At 42.2% G+C, this 20,074-nt stretch overlaps 1 protein-coding gene across 1 annotated transcript in view; it reads right to left on the bottom strand.

The window, feature by feature from the left end:
• The window catches only part of HGF (hepatocyte growth factor), a 116,963-nt gene that overhangs the window by 40,159 nt on the left and 56,730 nt on the right, over positions 1-20,074 (bottom strand). The window contains exons 2-6 of the mRNA XM_026648899.2: positions 18,253-18,456; positions 14,389-14,501; positions 13,603-13,717; positions 4,660-4,802; positions 1,172-1,292 (exon numbers count right to left, since the gene is read on the bottom strand). Coding sequence (XP_026504684.1) covers positions 1,172-1,292; positions 4,660-4,802; positions 13,603-13,717; positions 14,389-14,501; positions 18,253-18,456 — 696 coding nt within the window. The remainder of the gene's footprint in view (positions 1-1,171; positions 1,293-4,659; positions 4,803-13,602; positions 13,718-14,388; positions 14,502-18,252; positions 18,457-20,074) is intronic.

The raw sequence follows: 20,074 nt of genomic DNA, 5'->3' as shown, positions 1-20,074 counted from the left end.
CATTGACACTGCGTCAGTCTAATTACGTAGCCCTAAGTGGTACACCTCTCGTGCAGGTGGAGTTATGAAGTCGGTAAAGTGGGAGAGTTACATCGGTGGGAGCTACATTTTAGTGCCTTACATCGACCTTACTATAGTGTAGAGCAGGTCTCAGACTACTTTTTCCCAGATAGCTCTCGTTTATTCACACCCTTGAGCGACACAAATTATGCTGACATAAGCTGTAGTGTAGACATAGCCTAAAGCTACCAGTACCTTATTTTAAAGCATAATGACTACATTTCATTATTAATACTTGGTACTTTATATGGACACATTCAGAGGAAGATCTCAGATATTTGCAGATATGAATTAATCCCAACAACATTCTTGTGAGGTAGGTTAGCATTATTTTACCTATTTTATAAATGGGCTTAATCAAAATCAAATTTTTCAGAAAGGCTTGTTTCAGTCTGAGCCCGTGTAAGGTTCCCCCTCCCTAATGCAGTAAGGGTTCAAAGGCCTTTATGTGTGGCCTAAACCCACCCACATAGCCTCTCCAGAAGGGAGTGTAAACGTTGCAGATGGCTGTCTGCACTTTGGTGAATTTCAGGCACTAGAATAAAAACCTTTCTTGTCTGCAGTTTTATAATGCTATTTCTGACTCACTTTTTTGGCATTATATCTATATCTCATCAAGTTGTTGTCCAAAACACAAATCTATGATCATAAAATGCTGAACTTAACCATTCATAATTGCTTTTCCAGGATGAAAATCAGTGCTGATTTTTTTTAACACCTTGCGCAACATAAACTAGAGAATTAAGACTGATAATTGCATAGGGTCTAGCTATTCATTATTGAAGTAAATGAATATATTGTAAATTATTAATGTTGGAAGGCTAAATTCATCAGTATTTGTAAAGGGCTTTGAGATCTCTGGTAGGTGTAAAGTATTACTACTACTAGTAATTATTATTATTTATTTTGTTGTTGTTATGATGTTAGGGTTTTTTCTAGTGACGTCACTCACTCTGTGTATACAGACATACATATCTCCTCAGACCATGTAAATTCATATAGCATATCTCCATAAAATTCAATGCAGCTGATTTAAACCAGCTGAGGTTAGGCCTAACGAGTACCAGAATATGTGTAATTTTTAAAAGAAAACAGTGAAGAAGTATTTTACCTCTCTGGTCTGAATTTGTGCCTGTGTGGTCTCTGAAGGTCCCAGCGCTGGCATTCCTTGCCTGATTCAGTGTGATCCATTGGCCCTCTGTAACTTTCTCCATTGCAGGTCATGCATTCAACTGAAAACAAAAAATAGTATGTTAGTAGCTCATAACACTAGTAGAAAGAAATTGCTGTCATAAACTCAAGCTGTCCTGCACAGAGAATTATAATATTATAAAAATAATACTTCCTAGATCATCAGTTTCACACAGGTGTAAGAAGCGAAAAAGAGTCCGGTGGCACCTTATAGACTAACAGACGTATTGGAGCATAAGCTTTCGTGGGTATTCACCCACGAAAGCTTATGCTCCAATAAGGTGCCACCGGACTCTTTGTCACTTTTTACAGATCCAGACTAACACGGCTACCCCTCTGATACTTGACAGGTGTAAAAAACGCCGTTCAAAATAATGTCTCACTGTGGGTTCCTTTTAAGATCTTGTCAGATGATTAGATTTGGTGCCAGGTTAGTTCACAATCAAGTTACTTTGGATGCATCTGGATGGAAGCATTTGAGGCATTTACATACCCAGCATCTTTCTTGGGCCTTTATAGAAATTAGTTTGAGTGTTAAATGAAGACCTAGATCTCAGTTTTGATAAAGCACACACCAAGCAGGAAATGTTACTGTTGATTAAATAAGTGATACCTGCTTGTGTGACAATTATATAAATATATGTACACATAAGTTGTGATGAAACCTGATTATGGATAAAGTTAAAACCAAATTGAGATTAATAGGTGTGAATGCACGCATTAGTTAGCATAACGATAAGGATAAATTAATCATAATCACCCACTTAAGGCAAAAGAGTTATTGTTTTGGATTGTGTGGGTGGAAGCGTTTGTTTTGGTAAGTCTGTAGGTGAGTAGGCAGGGGCAGAACACAGAACCAGGGAGAAACAGAGACAGCCTGAAGAAAACAAAGCTGAAATTTGTAAACATACAGTGACCCTACGAGAAATTTAGGAATGGTCTGGGTCAGGCGTGCCGGATTAAAAGATGCCTGGACCGGTAAGCTAAGAATCCACTCCTTATAGATTCATAGACTTTAAGGCTATAAGGGACCATCATGACCATCTAGCACATTGCAGGCCACAGAACCTCACCCACCCACTCCTGTAATAGACCCCTAACCTCTGGCTGAGTTACTGAAGTCCTCAAATCATGTTTTTAAGACGTGATGTTATAGACAATCCACTATTTACACTAGTTTAAACCTGCGAGTGACCTATGCCCCATGCTGCAGAGGAAGGCATAAAGAAACCCCAGGGTCTCTGACAATCTGACCCAGGGGAAAATTCCTTCCCGACCCCCAATATGGCGATCAGTTAGACCCTGAGCACATGGTCCTATTGCTGTTGGTTCCTCCTTCATTCAGAGAAGCAGGATGATGTACACTCCTTGTAAATAAACAAGATTGCATCAAAGAATGTATTAGACTCCATCATCAATTTCTGCTCCCAACTGAAATATCCCCAGGGCCCTGAACTTTGGGTCAAAAAGGGATAACTAATTTATATATACACATTACATTTATATACACCTCTACCCCGATATAACGTGACCCGATATAACACGAATTCGGATATAATGCGGTAAAGCAGCGCTCCGGCGGGGAGTTGGAGGGGCAGGGCTGCGCACTCCAGTGGATCAAAGCAAGTTCAATATAACGCAGTTTCACCTATAATGCGGTAAGATTTTTTGGCTCGCGAGGACAGTGTTATATCGGGGTAGAGGTGTATAAATATACATTTACATTTAAATGTACAAATCACTTAGAGCTTGTCTACCCCTAAAAACATTATAGTGGCATAGCTGAGCTGCTGTACTGCTTCAGTGTAGACACTACCTATGCTGATAGGAGGGATTCTCCCATTGGCATAGGTAATCCACCTCCCCAAGATGCAGTAGCTAGGTTGATGGAAGAATTCTTCTGTCAACGTAGCACTGTATACTCGGGGACTTGGGTCAGTTTAACAATTCCACTCACCCTGGAAAATCCACATCCCTGATCAATGTAGCTAAATTAACCTAATTTTCTAGTGTAGACCAAGCCTTAGAAAACGATAATTTAGGCAGTTAGAGAATGAATTCTTCAGTCAAATCATCAGCCAAGAAGCCCTTGATCTTGCATTCAGCTGCAAGTCTAATCCCAGCTGGAGCGCACTTTAGATTCAGGCTGTAAGTTTTGGTTCTTGGTCCAACAGAGTCTGGATTTGTTAGCCTTCCTAGCATATTGCAAAGCTTACTCCAAATGCCAGCAGTAAAGAAGGGAATAGGCTGATTAGCAGGGTAGAAGGGCTTGGATTTGAGGTAAATAAGGCAGTCATATTAATATATTCCTGAACTGAAGAACTGCTGAGCCCAACACTTAGAATCAATATACTGAATATCATTGACCACGTTTTGTGACATGCCGAAGGGAAGGCATGGGATTTAATGCTATAAAAATCAAAATAAATAAATCAATATAAGAGGAAAGGAACAGCTTCCATATGAGGAGAGATTAAAAAGATTGGGACTGTTCATCTTAGAAAAGAGACGACTAATGGGGGATATGATAGAGGACTATAAAATCATGAATGGTGTGGGAATAGGGAAGCGTTATTTACCCTTTCACATAACACAAGAACTAGGAGTGACAGAATGAAGTTAATTGGCAGCAGGTTTACTGGAAGTATTTCTTCATCCAACACACAGTCAACCTGTGGAACTTGTTCCAAGGGGATGTTGTGAAGGCCAAAAGTGTAACTGGGTTCATAAAAGAATTAGATAAGCTAATGGAGGATAGGTCTATCAATGGCTACTAGCCAAAATGGTCAGAAATGTAACACCACACTCAGGGTATCCCTTCACCTCCAACTGACGGAAGCTGGGACTGGACAACTGGATCACTTGAAATTTCCTTGTTCTGTTCATTCAGTGGCACAGGCCACTGTCAGAAGACAGGATGAATCATTAGTCTTACCCAGCATAGCTATTCTTATGTTCTTATTTATAAATATCAGTTGATGGAACGCACCCAATCAGAATGCTCTACAGCAATTACATTGACCAATGTTCCTTACAGATTATCACATGAGCATCATTTGAAGGTGAAACAATAATTAACTTTCAGAATTCATCCTCAAATCCATTATCTAGCAAAACTCAACTCAACATTAACTACGGACCTGCAACAGGTGCTTTCATAATGTACTGAACATAACAGAAATTGTTAGCTGATCTGTAGTGGACTAGAGAGCTGTTCAAATGATCTCATTTGTGTGATAAGCATATCATTACTCAAACACCTCTTGCTAAATCAGTCATTCTTACTAAGAATTGAGCCATTCTTTGTTTAAAGCCCAAATAGAAATACTCTCTAATAACTAATAACAGTTACATACTTGCTTCCAGGGCAGAAGAGACATTTCTATGGTATCAACTGTGTCATGTTACCTTCTGAACAGAGAGGAATGTCACAGACTTCATGGCGTATCTCTGGATTGCTTGTAAAACACCAAGGCCCTCCTTCTTCCCCTCGGGGATTCCGACAGTAGTTTTCCTGTAGGTCTTTACCCCGATAGCTCGAAGGCAAAAAGCTAGTTTTAAAATGACAATCATTACAGTATAAGAGCATGCAAACTTTGTTGTGAATCTTACTGTATTCATGAATACTTACAGCTTATGAAACTCTTCTTTCTTTTCCGCACACGCTATATGTGCCTGCGCACACATCCATATATCGCTACCTTAAATTTTATACTGTTTCTCATTTTAACATATGACAAGACCAAAGCTAGATTCAGCCATCTTTATTCCTGTTGTGTAACACCTTACTCAGCAACTAAGTCCACTGATTTCACCCCAGGGTCTCCTATATTTAAATGTGCTTGTCAAATAGATGCAGAGTTGAAGTAGTGTACGGTAATTAAGTTTATCACATAAATGAGGTAATTTAACGGTAATCTAATCCACTAAATTTCTATTGTGTTCAGTACATATAGCCATAGATAGATCTAGTCTAATGGTGCTACACAACCTGAGTAGAGGTAGCAGAAACTGTCCCTTAGATTGTGTGTTCTCAGTCCAGGTGGATCACCTTTCTTTATGGATAGATGGGAGAGCTGTACTGAAACTTTTTTTCTGTTGTAATACGGGTTTAAGATATGAAAACCACTGTATGACAACTACAGACCCAGACTCTTTACATATTATAAAAACAACTCCATTATACTTTACACTTGGAGTAACCATACCCAAGCATTGCATTCTGGAATGTGTTTCCATCCTGTTCCAATATAAACTTTGACATTCCGATGCTGCGTAAGGAGACCAAGTAGGAAATTAGCATCATGTTCCTGCAGAGAGTTTTGGAGCAACATTTCCAACCACCAAACTAAGTGAAGTATTTAAGATATTACTTCACCCACTTTGTCCCTCTCATATACTGTAACCAGAACAACAACACTGCAAACAACAATTTTGCCATCTGATATGGAAACTCCACAACACAAAGAAGATGGAAGACAAACTTAACAGCAACATCTACTTCCTGAGCAAATGCAAGAAACAAAACAACATCCCTAGAGAACTCACCATCTATAACCCTCTGACAACCACATACAACTCTGAACAACTCTGCAAAAGGATTTCAGAAAAACTGAGGTGCAATCTCCTGCACCTCACATATTCTGGAAGGGACCACCTCAAACGAGAAATCATCACATGCTCCCACACAATGGAAGGGAAAAGTGAGGAAACCTACCTGGAGATCATACAAGAAACCCAAAACAACTATCAAAATACCTGCTGACAGCTATGCAACACAAAAACAAAAGTGGAACCATCTATAACAACAACAACTCCAAAACCCTCAGAACTTCACCTCCAGGATAAACCAGGGCGCAAGGACCTACCACATGGACACTACACAACACCCCCAAAATCAACAGCCTATCACAATTACCCTAACTGGAACTGAATTACCAGTATTCTCCAAGGGACTGAACTTCTATTCCACCATTGAAACTGATACCACACTGACATGTGGAGAACTGGAAGAATTCTTTCGCTGACTCTCTCTCAAATAATTACTTCACAACAAAGTTGACATCAACCAGAACTACCATGTCCCCACCGACAGTCATAAATAAAAAAGAATTATCTGACTGGACACCCATCAGTGGAGGAAATGACACACCTGATCATTACATCACAAAAGACTGTGGAATCCTGAAACATCATATCCACCACAATCTCTCCACTGCCAAGAGGTCAGCTATACAGTCCCTGTAATCCAGCCACCATACAGTGATCAAAGCAGCAGCCAAAGTGAACACCCTCATAGTCCTCAGCTGTGATGAGTACATCAACAAGCCCAACTGACAAGTCTCCAACACCACCCTCCTATAAGGAATTCAAAGAAGACCCCCACACCACAAAGGAATTTAAGGATATCATCAAATCCTTCCCCAGACAACTCCAAGAGAAACTCTACAACCTCCTCCCTCATGAACCTATCCCAGGGAACTTCTACATGTTTCCCCAAGATACACAAATTAGCGAAACTAGGCAGACCCACCATATCTGGCCACAGCATGCTTATGAATATGAGAACTCACAGAAATCATCCTCAAAACACTCACCACAAAAAGGGCAAGTTTTCTCCAGGACACAAGTGACTTCATCCAGAAACTTCACAACATTAACAATCTCCCTCAGCACAACGTACTTGCCACCATGGAAGTCACCTCCCTATCTACCAATATCCCTCACCATGACAGCCTCTCTGCCTGCCTCAGATATCTTCACAACAATGAACGACACTCATATATCCACCCAAAACACATCAAACTCATCCATTCCATCTCACCCTTAAGAACTTTACATTCAACAATCACTTTTTTCCAAACCACGGAAATAGCCATGAATACTAGGATGGCTCCCCAACATGCCAACTTCTTCATAGGTCACCTCAAGGAAGAATTTCTGGAAATATGCACCATAAACCAATGAAATACCTGATATACATCAATGATATTTTTATCGTCTGGATAGATGACCTAAACTCCCTCAGAGATTTTCACCACAAGTTCACCAACCACCACCTATCCTTCACTCTCTCTAGAACACTCCCATACCAGCATCAATTTCCAGGACACTATGATCAGCTTCTGTAATGGAAAGCTACCGAAAACTATACACAAGAAGCCCATAGATCACCAGACTTACCTTCAAAGATCCAGTAACCACCCTAGACACATCAAGAAATCTGTTATCTACAGCCAGGCAATCAGATACCACAGAATATGCTCCAAGAAGAAAGCCTGGGATACACACCTTAACACACTTAAAACCACCTTCACCAAACAAGGACACTCCACCAGAGAAGTAGATCACCTCATGGAATAGCTTACACAAACACCTCAAGAGAACCTGCTTCAATACAGAAAAAAAAACCCCAAACCCTGACTGTATACCCCTAGTTGTCACTTATCACCCCACACTGAAACTCTCATGAGGTATCATCAAATAATTACAACTCATACTTGATGGGGACCACATCCTGAAAGAAATCTTTCCCAAACCCCTCTTCTGGCCTTCAAACAGCTCACCAAGCTCATAATCAGAAGCATGCTCCCTATAGACCAGGACTTACGAACTCAAAGCAGCACCAGACCCTGTCAAAACAACAGATGCAAAACGTGCAGCCATGCTACAATGATCAACACCACCCACAACACACCTTTCAAGATCCAAACGTATATCACCACATGTGGTGTACCTCATCCAGTCCATCAAATATCCCATCCTTTAACTTGTCCCTGCTCAGATTTAAATCAAAACCTGTTCCAGTACAAGGATTTAAGGTAAAATGAAGCACCAGAACCAATCTGTGAGCTTTGGGGCACTGGACAAATCCAACTAAGTTTGTAACATTGGGCCTGACGTAGCAGAGACAGTCATGTCCGGAGATAGATATCGGCAAAAACAGAGGGTTGGTCAGAAATTAGGAAGAAGATGTGCTACCTGCCTGCAATGATCAAACTTAAGAAAAGGTTGGAGTTTGGGTTCTGGTTCTTTTTATGAACTGGAGTGATATGTGAACCATTTCTTAAGTTTCCAGAATCTGTTTGCCCATGTCTAATTCATGTTTTAGTCCCATTCTTGTTTTAGTCCCATTTGCAGTGAGAAAAGATGACGCTTTGTGAAAAGTGAAAGAATAACTTTTGGAATCAAATCACTGGAAAGTTTCTATCAATGTACCCTTACTCTGGGATTATCTGAATATAGTGAGGATATTTTGTAATATTACATATTTATAAATTTTAAAGGAAGGCTATATGGCTCATAAGACTAGCAATGAGAATCAGAGCCTTTCACGTCTTGGTCACTCATTTATAGCCATCTCAGCCAAGCTGGTAATGAGCAATGCCAGGATATGTCTTTGGTAGTATATGAAATAGTTGGTGTTCTTAGTACAGTAGTTAATGGATGTGTCTCTATATTGCAAAAACAAAAACATGCTTTGATTAGTACTAATTGTCACCCTTGTTGGCAGTCTTATTAGAGAAGCCAGACTGAGCAGGCATGGAGTCTACATGTTAGTCTACCCTCCAGGTGAGAACAGAATTGAGGCACAATGAGTCGGCAGCATGAAGAAGCTTGAAGTGTTCCTGCCAGGTATCTGCTCTGCGAATAACCAAAAGACCATATCCATGGTTCTCAGTCTTGCATTTTTCACAGCATTATATTCACTCATTTCTTTAAAAAGCTAATACAACTGCTTTTCTCCACACTCTCAGAGTAAAAAGGGTTATACAGAGAGAGAAACAAAGGCATTAGATGTGATGCCACAGGTCACTGCAGTCAGTAGAAAGATTCCCATTGATTTCAATGGATTTTGGATCATTCCCATAGGGAGGTAGGACTGCAGTAAAGTAAAAAAATATATTTCATGTGTTTAGTGATGAGCCCTTTGGAGCGAGTACTTCAGTCTGTATCTTAGGTCTTGGGATTTGCTCTAATTACAGCCATTGGTGTAGCGGGACTGGTGAAACTCCCACTGTAGACAGGAAAAGACACTATTTGCACTAGTAGAGCTTACCCCTGCTTGAAACTGGGGTAAATTCTCCAGAGCTAATAGCTAATCTGCTTGTCTATGCTGGGGGGTACAGTAGTGCTACGGCTGTCATCAGTGCAAATCCCAATTTAGAAGAGACTACACTTGCATTTTACTCTTTAAACTGAATTAACCAGTTGTTGTACTCATACAGCAGAACTGATCCAACTCATACAAGAAATACAAGAACAGCTTACAGTTGCTGCCTCACTTGGCTAACTTCATGGTATGAATGAATAACAAAAGGGGAAAAAAAGGAAAATCCCTACTCACTCCCACTCACCCCACCAAAAATGTATTTTTGTCTTTTTTTAACCTTTGGTTAATTAAATCTTGGAACAGACTGAGTTGGAAAATATCCCGGTTACTCACATCCTGGTTCCAATCAGCACGATGTGGTAGCATAATTTAATGGGAGTTTTTCCTATTCTTGGTCCTTGGAGAGAATAATTTTCCTCATTTTACCATTGCCCATTGCATATTTGTTCCTTTTTTATTCTTCTGCATTTTCATCACATAACTCTCTCAAAACATCTTAGACCTTGTCTACACGTGTGGTGGTGAGTATGGTATGTGCAGCTACAAGCTCAGTGAAAAGCAAGATAAAGACAGCTCTAGGCAAACTTTTCTGATGGAGAATACATCTTGTGTATGTGTTATGTGGTGTGTCACTGAACGTTAGAGTATTTCATTTTATTATTTTACCATCACAGAGTCTCTCAGCTCAGAAATAACCATTACAGAAGCCTGACAACAGTGAATCCAATTTACCCCAGGATCAGGATCAAAACCATTTCTGAAATCATTCACACCTTCCCGTGTCTGCCTTGTCTATTTAATTTGTAATCTCTTCAGAGCAAGAAATGTCTCTTACTCTATATTTGTACAGTGCCAAAAACAATGAAGCCTAGGCTTGTCAACCCCCCAGGTTTCGCCAGGAGTCTCCTGGAATCTGGCCCTATCTCCCAGAGGCTACTGAAGCCAATCTGGGAGATTTTAGGGCGCTAAAAGTTCAGCTGCACAATTGGATTAAGGCAGGCTCCCTGCCTGCCCTGGCCCCACACTGCTCCCAGAAGCAGCTGGCACATTCCTGCGGCCCCTGGGGGTGGGAGTGGGGACGCGGTCTCCGCACACTGCCCAGAGCGCCGACTCCGCAGCTCCCATTGGCCGGAAACTGTGGCCAATGGGCGCTTCAGAGGCGGTACCTGCAAGCAGGGGCAGCGCACGGAGCCCCCTGCCCCCCCCCCCCCCCCCCGGGGCCGCAGGAGCATGCCAGCCACTTCCGGGAATGATACAGGGCCAGGGCAGGCAGGGAGCCTGCCTTAGCCCCACTGTGCTGCCGACCGGGAGCCACCTGAGGTAAGTGCCGCCCAGCCAGAGCCTGCCCCTCCTGCACCCCAATCCCCTGACCCAGCCCTGAGTCCCCTCCTGCACCCAAATTCCCTCCCACAGCTTGCACCCTACTCCTGTACCCCAACCCCAGTCTCAGCCCGGAGCCCCCTCCCACACTCCAAACCCCTTGGCCACAGCCCAGAGCCCACACCCCCTCCCGCTACCCAACTCATTGCCCCAGCTCGGTGACAGTGAGTGAGGGTGGGGGAGAGTGAGTGATGGAGGGAGGGGGGATGGAGTGAGCGGGGTGGGGCAGGGGCGTTTGGGTTTGTATGATTAGACAGTTGGCAACCCTAATGGGGCCTCAGGTTTGGTTGGGGCCTCTAGGCACAACTGTAATATAGAGTAATAACAATAACAATAGCATAATCATTTTAACATCAAAGCACAACCTCCCAGAGTATGGAGTAAGTACAAGTTTTGAGGAAAAGCTTATACAAAATGAGTAAACTTAATTTCTTTCCATGAGTATGGAAAAACGATTTGTTTCCACAATTGCTACCTTGTGATAACCAGATGTTGTGACAAAACTGACCTAATAACTCCCACCCTACATGTCAGTAAATTCCAAACACTCCACTGTTTGCTTCCATTCCATCTCAGTCAAGCCTCCAATGATGAAATCAAATTTTCTGATGTTGAGAAACAAAATTAGCATGTGACCACCTTGTTTATCACGACCTTTTCAAACAAAATCTATTGCGCAAGGCGGGAGGAAGTCAGCTTCACAGCATGCTTCTCAGATGAGTAGCCATCCAAATTCATTACTACAATGCAAAAGTAAAATTGCTAAAGATATTAACCAAATACATTTACAGTAAACCAACTTCTGTATGCTGCTACCACTGAAGTTAATGGGAGTTTTGCCACTGACACCAAAGAAAGTAATATCTGAGAATGACTCTGAAAGGTAATGAGTGCTGAGGTCTCAAGTGCTGTGTGAGCTAAGGACTCTGAGTTCCTTTCAGGATCAGGCCCTAAGCTCAAGAATTAAGTCCTATAGCTATTGTACCATTCTCCAATTATTGCTGTGTTATTATTTAATCATATATATTATATACGTAATCCTAAATCTGAAAGGAAATATAAACCAAAACAATTCTCCATGCATTTATTATGACTGGTTCTAAAAATGATAGCCAGTACTCTCAAATCCTCTACAGACTGCATGCAACTCCACTTTAAGGCCAACTTCCTCTGAGAAACTCTTTCATGAGTGAGGTTAGTTTCTAAACCGTACTTAAAAGGACAGAGTGGTAATGCTCCTCTGGAAATGAACGGGAAGTCATTCATTGATTTGTTTATTGATTTCAAATACCTATCCCAAGCTCAAGGTGCTTTAACAAAATTTATAATCCACAAGATTTGCAACATGAACCAAACTATAGAGACAATTGTAAGCACCCAAAACAGATAAACTAACACCCCCAAACCCGCCACTCTATATTCGTAAAACTATCCCTTTCCCAAAGGCCTGGGAGGGAAGTCAAAAGGTGGGCGTTGCAGAATTTTACAGTGCACTGCAAATTTAAGGGACAAATTCTGCTCTCAATTACTGTTCACTAATGTAAATCTGGAGTTACTTCACTTCTCAGTGTAAATGAGGGCAGAACTTGGCTCTTGCATCTTTAACGTCAAATTATAGATCTCTAATGTCTAGAAGGGATCATCTCATCCATAATATGTATAGATAGCTGTAAATATATGATACACTGACTTTAAAAATAGATAGACTTTGATGGTTCCCAGGGTTGGTATTAAGACTCCAGTGTGGTTAACTCCCATTTAAAAAAGAAATAGCCTAATTGGTTAGACGGATTGGCTGGATTTGGATGCTAGGGCCATCAGCAGAAAGGAAGGAGAAGACTGCTCTTTAATCCTCCTGATCAGCCCTAATGCAGCTCCTTGGTTCTACCCTCTGTTCACCTCTCATCATTTGTCCTCTCTTCACTGTCCTCAGCTACAAGACAAGACACTGCTTAAAACTGCTGTGGCGCCAGCTGCTTGGCCCATAGCACTCGGCTGGCTGGACACACCTTTAATCAGCACCTTCCTTCAGAGCTAAGTGTGGTACAGGTTAAAAATCCTACACCCATCACCCACCATGCTTCCACTAAGTGCATTCCAGAAGCAGCATCCTCCACTGAGTAATCGTCATGCAGCAGCACTTGCCTCCGCCCAACCCCCAGTAGCAATTTCCTTCCAGAAATACATCCCAACTCCTTCCACCCAGCACAACCATCCACTCAGCAGCAGCCAGAAGCACAAAGAAGCACTCTGTGCCCCCCCCCCGCCCCCTGCCCCATCCACCCCTGTTTCTGAAATATACACCATCATGCTATCTTGGGGGCATTTGTGGTTATTAAAAGTAATCTCAATATTAAAAATGTGCATCTATAAAAGATAATGATCTTGGAAGCCGTGGCAAAAGTAAATATGACTGTTTTAGATCACAGGCAGAGAAAGTTTGTGGCTCCTAAGACTTCCTTAATTGTTTGATCTGGGATATGAATTAGGCCATAACTAGGTTACAGAATTCAATGGAGCAACTCAGTTACTCAATGGTATAACTGAATTCAGAATCTAGTCTACCATCTATCCCAAAAATCCTTCATTTTAAATATAGGTTGGTAACTGGAAAGGTCCCAGTTAGAAAATGCCTAATATTTCTGGGTCCAGTCATTTCAGAGACTGAGAGGTGAAATGCCTGAAGTTTTGGAAGAAGAGTAGGGTCAAAGACCCATTACTCATTTGTAAAATTAAAAATGAATCAGGAGCTACACCCCACCATACATGTTTGTACTCCATGTTCTTTAACTTCAACGTACAGAATACCAACAGAGTTCCAAAAGAGTCTGCCCTTCTTATGTTCAGACTATGCTTACCTGTGCTCGTGGGGTATCATAGAATTCCATGCCTGACACTGGATGCCACTTTTGGTAACTGATATTGTTCCCTTGTAGTTTGCGCCTTTACCGATGATACAGTTTCTAATGTAGTCTGTTGGAAGAAAATGGGGGGGGGGGAAGTCTTGTTTACTTGTTGAAAATGAGAGCTGGTAAACATTTTTTGAACGAAAAGGATTTTTGTTGAAAAAGTAGCCTTTTTTTTCCAGAAAAGTTTTATGTTTTTTTTCTAGAAAGGCATACAGCTTTTTGTGCAAAAGCTAAGAAACAATGATAATGTCATGTCATAATTTTTAGCGTTTCCACAAAGAAGTGCCTTTTTTTTCAAAATACTTAATCCTAAACATTATCAAAAAGGCTACTGAAAAGGTAATTTAAATGTTTCATTTACCAAAAGCACGTGCTGAGCACTTTCAACTCACACTGACATCAGTGACCCAAACAGGAGCAACACTAAATCCTATGGCAATAACCCACTGAATTAGGCCCTTAAATAGTAAAGTAAGCAGCAGTGCAATCCAGCACATAATATGGTACATAAATACCAAAGGTCACAAAACTGAGGCTCTTAAATATACAGTTCATCACTGAGCTGTGTATCTCAGCAAAGATAAAGGGCATCTTTTAAACAGAGAGTTTAAAGGCACAACACATCAGCTCCTCGAATGCACAAACCATCCTTTCCTCAGGCAAGACACACAGTCATAAAGGTCACTTGCTGACTCCCTTCTCCGTAGCACTGTGCTTCGGGAATAAATCTGTTACCTTTCTTTTCATATAGATCAAACGCATGGTCTTGCTTCTTCCTCACTCCATTCGTCATGCTATTGAAAGAGAACCAATGGCATCGTTTTGTAGCTTTGTCAAAAGCAAAGGCCCTGAAACGAAAATCTCAATGAGGAAAGGAATCCTACATGGTTTACAGCAATGATAGATGACATACCAATGAATATACTATGGCAATAGATCTATTTTTACTGGGAAACGCACAGAAGCAGCCCAAATTGGTATTTAAACCCACGACTGTGCTGACAAGCATACAGAAACAAAGAAATTAAGTGGTTGTGGTTGTAGCACTAAATACCAGTTTTGCTGCTTGCACTAATTTCAGATTTCACTTGTCATTAAAAATCTCTATTTTAAAAGTAAGACTAATGTGGCTGAGGCAGTACATGAAGCCCCAGTTGTGCTCTTTTCTAAAAAAGACATTCCCTTCTGCTATAAGAGGTGTGGAAAGAAAGGGGGATATACTGCATTGAACCGCATAGGCCAAATTCATTCCTCATATAATTAGATGCAACTCAGTTGACTTCAATTCAGTGGACTTACACTAGATATGAATGTGGCTGATTAAGTTGAAAATAATGACAATACCCTGTACCTATACGAAATCTTCCACCCCAGGATCTCAAACATTAATTGAAAATTGCATGCCTCACAGGGGTGTAGAAAGTATTTCACTCATGTTTCTTAAAGATAAATGGAAGCTCAAAGCGGAGTCAGGAATATTACTGTTAATTATTACAATTATGATAATCCCTTTTCCTCCCATCCCTGTCCTTTGCTGTTGTTTCGTTCCACTCCACTCCTGACTTCTTTGCCTCTTCTCTCCCACTGCAAAGTATGTCCCTCTAAACTCAGCCTCTTTCTTCTCCAACCTTTGCTTTCTCCACTCTGCTTTGGTGCTACTCAGCCCTCGGCTCTCTGTGAGCTGAGGGGTGAAAACATTATCTACTATCTCATGACCAACCAGACTTCCTCTGCTACAGGTTTGTCCACTCCTCCTTCAGTTCCACTTTATTCTTTCCCAAAATAGCACCAATTCTCCAGCTTCACTGACTCCCACTATTTCTGCAGCCTTATTAATAGACTTTAAAAATCTTGACTCCTTCCTAAAATCCCGCATATCCTAATGCCACAAACCACTGTCTCTTTGCAAGATGTCATTGCCTTTTTTGAAGAAAAAATGTTATAAGATAAGATGCGACTTCCCTCCCCTTCATCTTCTCCCCCATCACCACCACCAACGTTTCTCATCCCTTCTCTAACCACTCTACCTGTTCTTTGGACTCCAACCCCTCCAAACTGCTAACCTTAATCCCTCTGCCACTTCTTCAGCCTCTCTTCTGCCCAGTTCTCCTAAAGATGCCATATCTGATCTCCTCTTTTCTGACAAAAATCAACCATTGGCCCCCATCTGCCTCTCCAAATAGATTCTCATTTCCCTTCTTCTCTTCACTTCTAAACTCACTGAATGCATCATTTACAACCATTTCCTTGAGTACCTCCTCCAGCTTCATCTTGGATATTTTCTAGTCTAGCTTTTGCCCTCGCCACACAAAGATTTCTAACAATCTTTTCCTGACCACATTTTCAGGGCTGTTACACTCCCCAAAATTATTTTTTATGATGATGATGATGATTGGAACTGACAGTGAACCAAAAAGTAAATTATTCTCACAGCTTGACTGGTCAATTTTATCTTATGTATATAGTCATTTTCATTTTTGATTGTCACACACTAGCACAATGCTGAGGATTGGGCTCCCAACTCTAAGGGGAAAGTTAAACATTGATTCTTTTAAATATTTATATTCATTTCTAAACATTTATTTTTCACTGGCATTAAAGAAATCCTGTTGCCCTCTGTGCACTTTATATCAATACTTAGGGCCAAATACTGTATCAATTGGCTTAGGGCCAAAACCCAGACATACCAATTGAGGGCCCTGGATACATAAAATCAGGCCAGTTAATGCTGCCTGAGAGGGCTGGTTTCTGGGAGCCTAGGCAAGGCTTTTTCCTACAGTGCATGGAGCTGTGCATCATGGAAATCTCTGTCTGACACTGTGGAGGGGGAGTTGGTGGTAGCCTAGGGAAGCAGTAGATGCTGGGCCTGTGGATCCATGATTAGGCAGATCTGACATTCATTCTAACTCATGAAGCAAGTGAACGTCAGAAGCAGGACAGTGCTGCCACTCTGCCAGCTGGATGCAGGATTCCTCCCATCCCCCACTCCTCCCAAGCCCTTGTATATCTCCCCAGTACGCAGCCTTTTTATTCAGCCTGTGCACAAAGGAAAGGATTTGTCCCTGAATGAATGCAACGGCCACAGTCGTGATGGAAAATCCTTCACAAATGAGAAAGTAATGAAAAAATATGAGCAGTTCTAGATTATTTTTCATAATGGATTAAAATAACACACATGTATTAACCTACTTTTCAGGATACAGCAGCCAGAGCAGCCACAACTCGTGAAAGCTTGAAGCAATTTTCCTGAGCAGATGTAGGAATTTAGCATTGTTCAAAGTCTGGCAGAGTTCAGAAATAATTTTTATATTATGCAACCTAAGTAATTTTATTGTGGGCCCCATTTCTGCACTTCTCCAGCTCAGCTCAATGGGCAGGATCCCATGCTGTCTTGAATCTTAGGTATGACCTGATCAAGTTCCCACTGAAGACAATGGGAGTTATGACTCTTACTTCAGTGGGGACAGGATTAAGTCCATAGCCATGTGAAAAGTGAGTGTCAGTTGGGTGCAAAATATTACCTACCATTCTCATCAGGTAGCATTTTACACCCACCTGGCACTCATTTTTTCACAGATGTACATGAGTACACAAGGAGCAAGGCAGTGGGGGGGGGGGAGGAAATCAGACCTAATGACCTTAGGGGCCAGAACTTGCACCATTGTTGGTGACTTTCGTGGGAGAAGGACCAGGCTCTATATGAGTATCTCTGCAAGGGAGGTTCTCTAAATAAAGCATCTGATCCTGGTCCCATTTGTTGTCAATAGTAAAACTTCCACTGCCGTCAGTGTTGGTGGATCCTATTTTCCAGCACAGGAGTTATCTGCATCTCTCCTCTGCAATCATTTTCTTTCATTTGTAGTCACACCCATAGATTAATACAGGCCAGAGGGAAAATTCAAGTCCATTGCATAGTGGACAAAATACTGTGTTTTATTCCAAATGAGAGTATAGATCAAGCTTACTGTAGGCAGGGAAGAAATCAGCAGCAAGGTGTGTTGAAAAAGACAGCAGGCACCTCAAGATATTTATCGCTCAGAGTTTCAATTTGTAATTATTATGCAGCCCAAAATGTTTGATCACATTGTACCAGAGATTCTACGTACATGCCAATGAACTTCAGCCATGCACTTAACTGTGTTCCATGTGTGGAATTTCCACTGAAGTCAACATGAGTAACATGTAAAGGATGAAGGCAGAATATGGCTTAAAGTGGTACTGCAGCAGTGCAGCTGTAACGTACAACAATAACCATTTTATAAGCAATGGAGAAAACTCAGACACTCTTCTGTAACAACAACAAACCTAAAACAAGCCATCCACATCTTAATTTGAGCACATTTCTTTAGATCTAGTATGCAAAAAAAATTACAGATTGCACTGGTAAAGAAATCCGAACTCCTCCAATTTCACGTTAAGGGTTTGAGAAGACCAGAGAATCTCTGATCACGAAGAGCAAGATCACAGCTGTCAAAACACAAACTTCAGGCTATACACTCTATCCAAGGTGGCAGTCCCACTGATGTGAAGGTAAGTGGTGTGCTTGGCTAGACGTCACTTTAATAATGAAACAAAAATATTAGAGATGTAATAACTTACTTGCAAGGGAACGAAAAGCCTTTATTCCTGCTGCATCTCTTGGCACATTGCTCTGTGGTGTTTAACAACTTGGTTTTTCCCACCAGCGATAGGTCTGATCTAATTAGCATAGTCTCGCCTGTCTTTTTGAAGTCATGAAGAGCATTTCTCCTTTTCCCTTTGCCCTCTGTGGAAGAACCCAATAAGATAAAAGAAAAGACACACCTTTAAGGAGAGCAATCAAGATAATGATTTCACTCAACAATATATGAAGTTTATTAAGAAACCAAACCCACATCAGCTCCCACAGCATGGAGGGGGAAATGTCACTTGCAGTCATTGATCTGCATTCATTCAAACACAGAGATCTTTTAAAAATACAGCAGATAATTTCAGTTAAACAATTGTATAAGGCACTAGTCTAAAAAAGTAGGCAAGAGTCGGTGCCAGGAGCACATCACTTATATTTCAAGCTTTACTTTTTTCTCTCCTCTGTACAAGTTGCAGCAATGCAGGTTACAAAAGATGCTCAGCAGCCAGGGCCGGCTCTGGCTTTTTGGCCGCTCCAAGCAGAAAAAAAACAAACAAAAAAACCTGTGGCGCAGCCGGAGCGTGGGTGCAGGGGGACCAGCTGGGGGGGGGGGAGGGTGGGAGGGTGAGGAAGCGGGCGGGAGAGAGAGAAAAGGGGGCGGGCAGGACTACAGCAGGGGCGCTGCCACGCGGCCCCTCCCGCTGCGCCACTTCCTACAGCCTACTGCGAGGGCTACGCTCCGGTCGGCGGGGAGGGAAGGAAGAGGACTGCCCTGCAGGGTGCTCTGGTTCTCCGCGCCGCTGCCCCCTACAGGGCGGCTGGAGCGGAACGAGAACAAAAGAAAAAAAGCGGCCGTGCCGCCCTAGGATTGGGCAGAATGCCGCCTCCAACAATCTGCCGCCCCAAGCACCAGCTTGCTCAGCTGGTGCCTGGAGCCGGCCCTGTCAGCAGCAATTAGATTATAAAAGAGGTTCACTAGAGCCTGTTACTTTTTGCAAATATAGACCACAGGCCTGATTCTTCATTACCTTGGACCATGTGTAGGTTATTTGTGCCAGTGCAAGGTGAGTTTAAAATGCTACCAGGTCAGAATGGTAGCATTTTACATTCATTGTGCAATGGTGTAAATGACTACACAAGAGGTAGGGCAGAAGAGAATCAGGCCCCATGTCTCAGAACAGACTTCTACCAACTACAGGAGGGTTCCCAGGAGCTCCTGATTAAAAGTCCACCATCCCGTTATATGGAAGGCTATGATGAGCTCATTCCTTCACTGGATGCTGCTCAACCAACCATCCAAGAGACAGGGCCGGCTCTAGGTTTTTTGCTGCCCCAAGCAAAAAAATTTTTGGCTGTCCTCCACCCCAGCCCTGGGCCCCCCCCCTCCCCCCCCCCCCCCCCACTGCACCCTCCCGCTGCCCCAGCCCTGGGCTCCCCTCCCCCACCCGCACCCCTCCCTGCTGCCCCAGCCCTGGGCTCTCCCCCCGCCCACCTGCACCCTCCTTTCGCCCCAGCCCTGGGTCACTGGTAACTCACTCCCAGGGCGGGTCATTCAGCAGGAATTTTGGATATGCACAGAACACAGACAGGTTTGGTTCCCATATGGTTACAGAACTGCAGTAAAGTGGAACAATTTTCAGCTTGTGTGACTGGAGGATACCTGGATGCATATTATAAGACTGTCCTACATAAATGAGAAAAAGTTGAGGTGCCTTTATTATTCTTTTGTTCCATTCTTTGTTTCTATGGGGAACGCACTATCAGGGTCTTCCTTTTAAACAAATAAAACTAAAACTTAAAAAAAAAAAAAAG

The sequence above is a fragment of the Terrapene carolina genome, unplaced genomic scaffold (assembly GCF_002925995.2).
Source record: "Terrapene carolina triunguis isolate 2854851 unplaced genomic scaffold, T_m_triunguis-2.0 Scaffold68, whole genome shotgun sequence".
Classification (NCBI taxonomy): Eukaryota; Metazoa; Chordata; order Testudines; family Emydidae; genus Terrapene; species Terrapene triunguis.
This window is presented reverse-complemented; position numbering and strand designations above follow the sequence as displayed.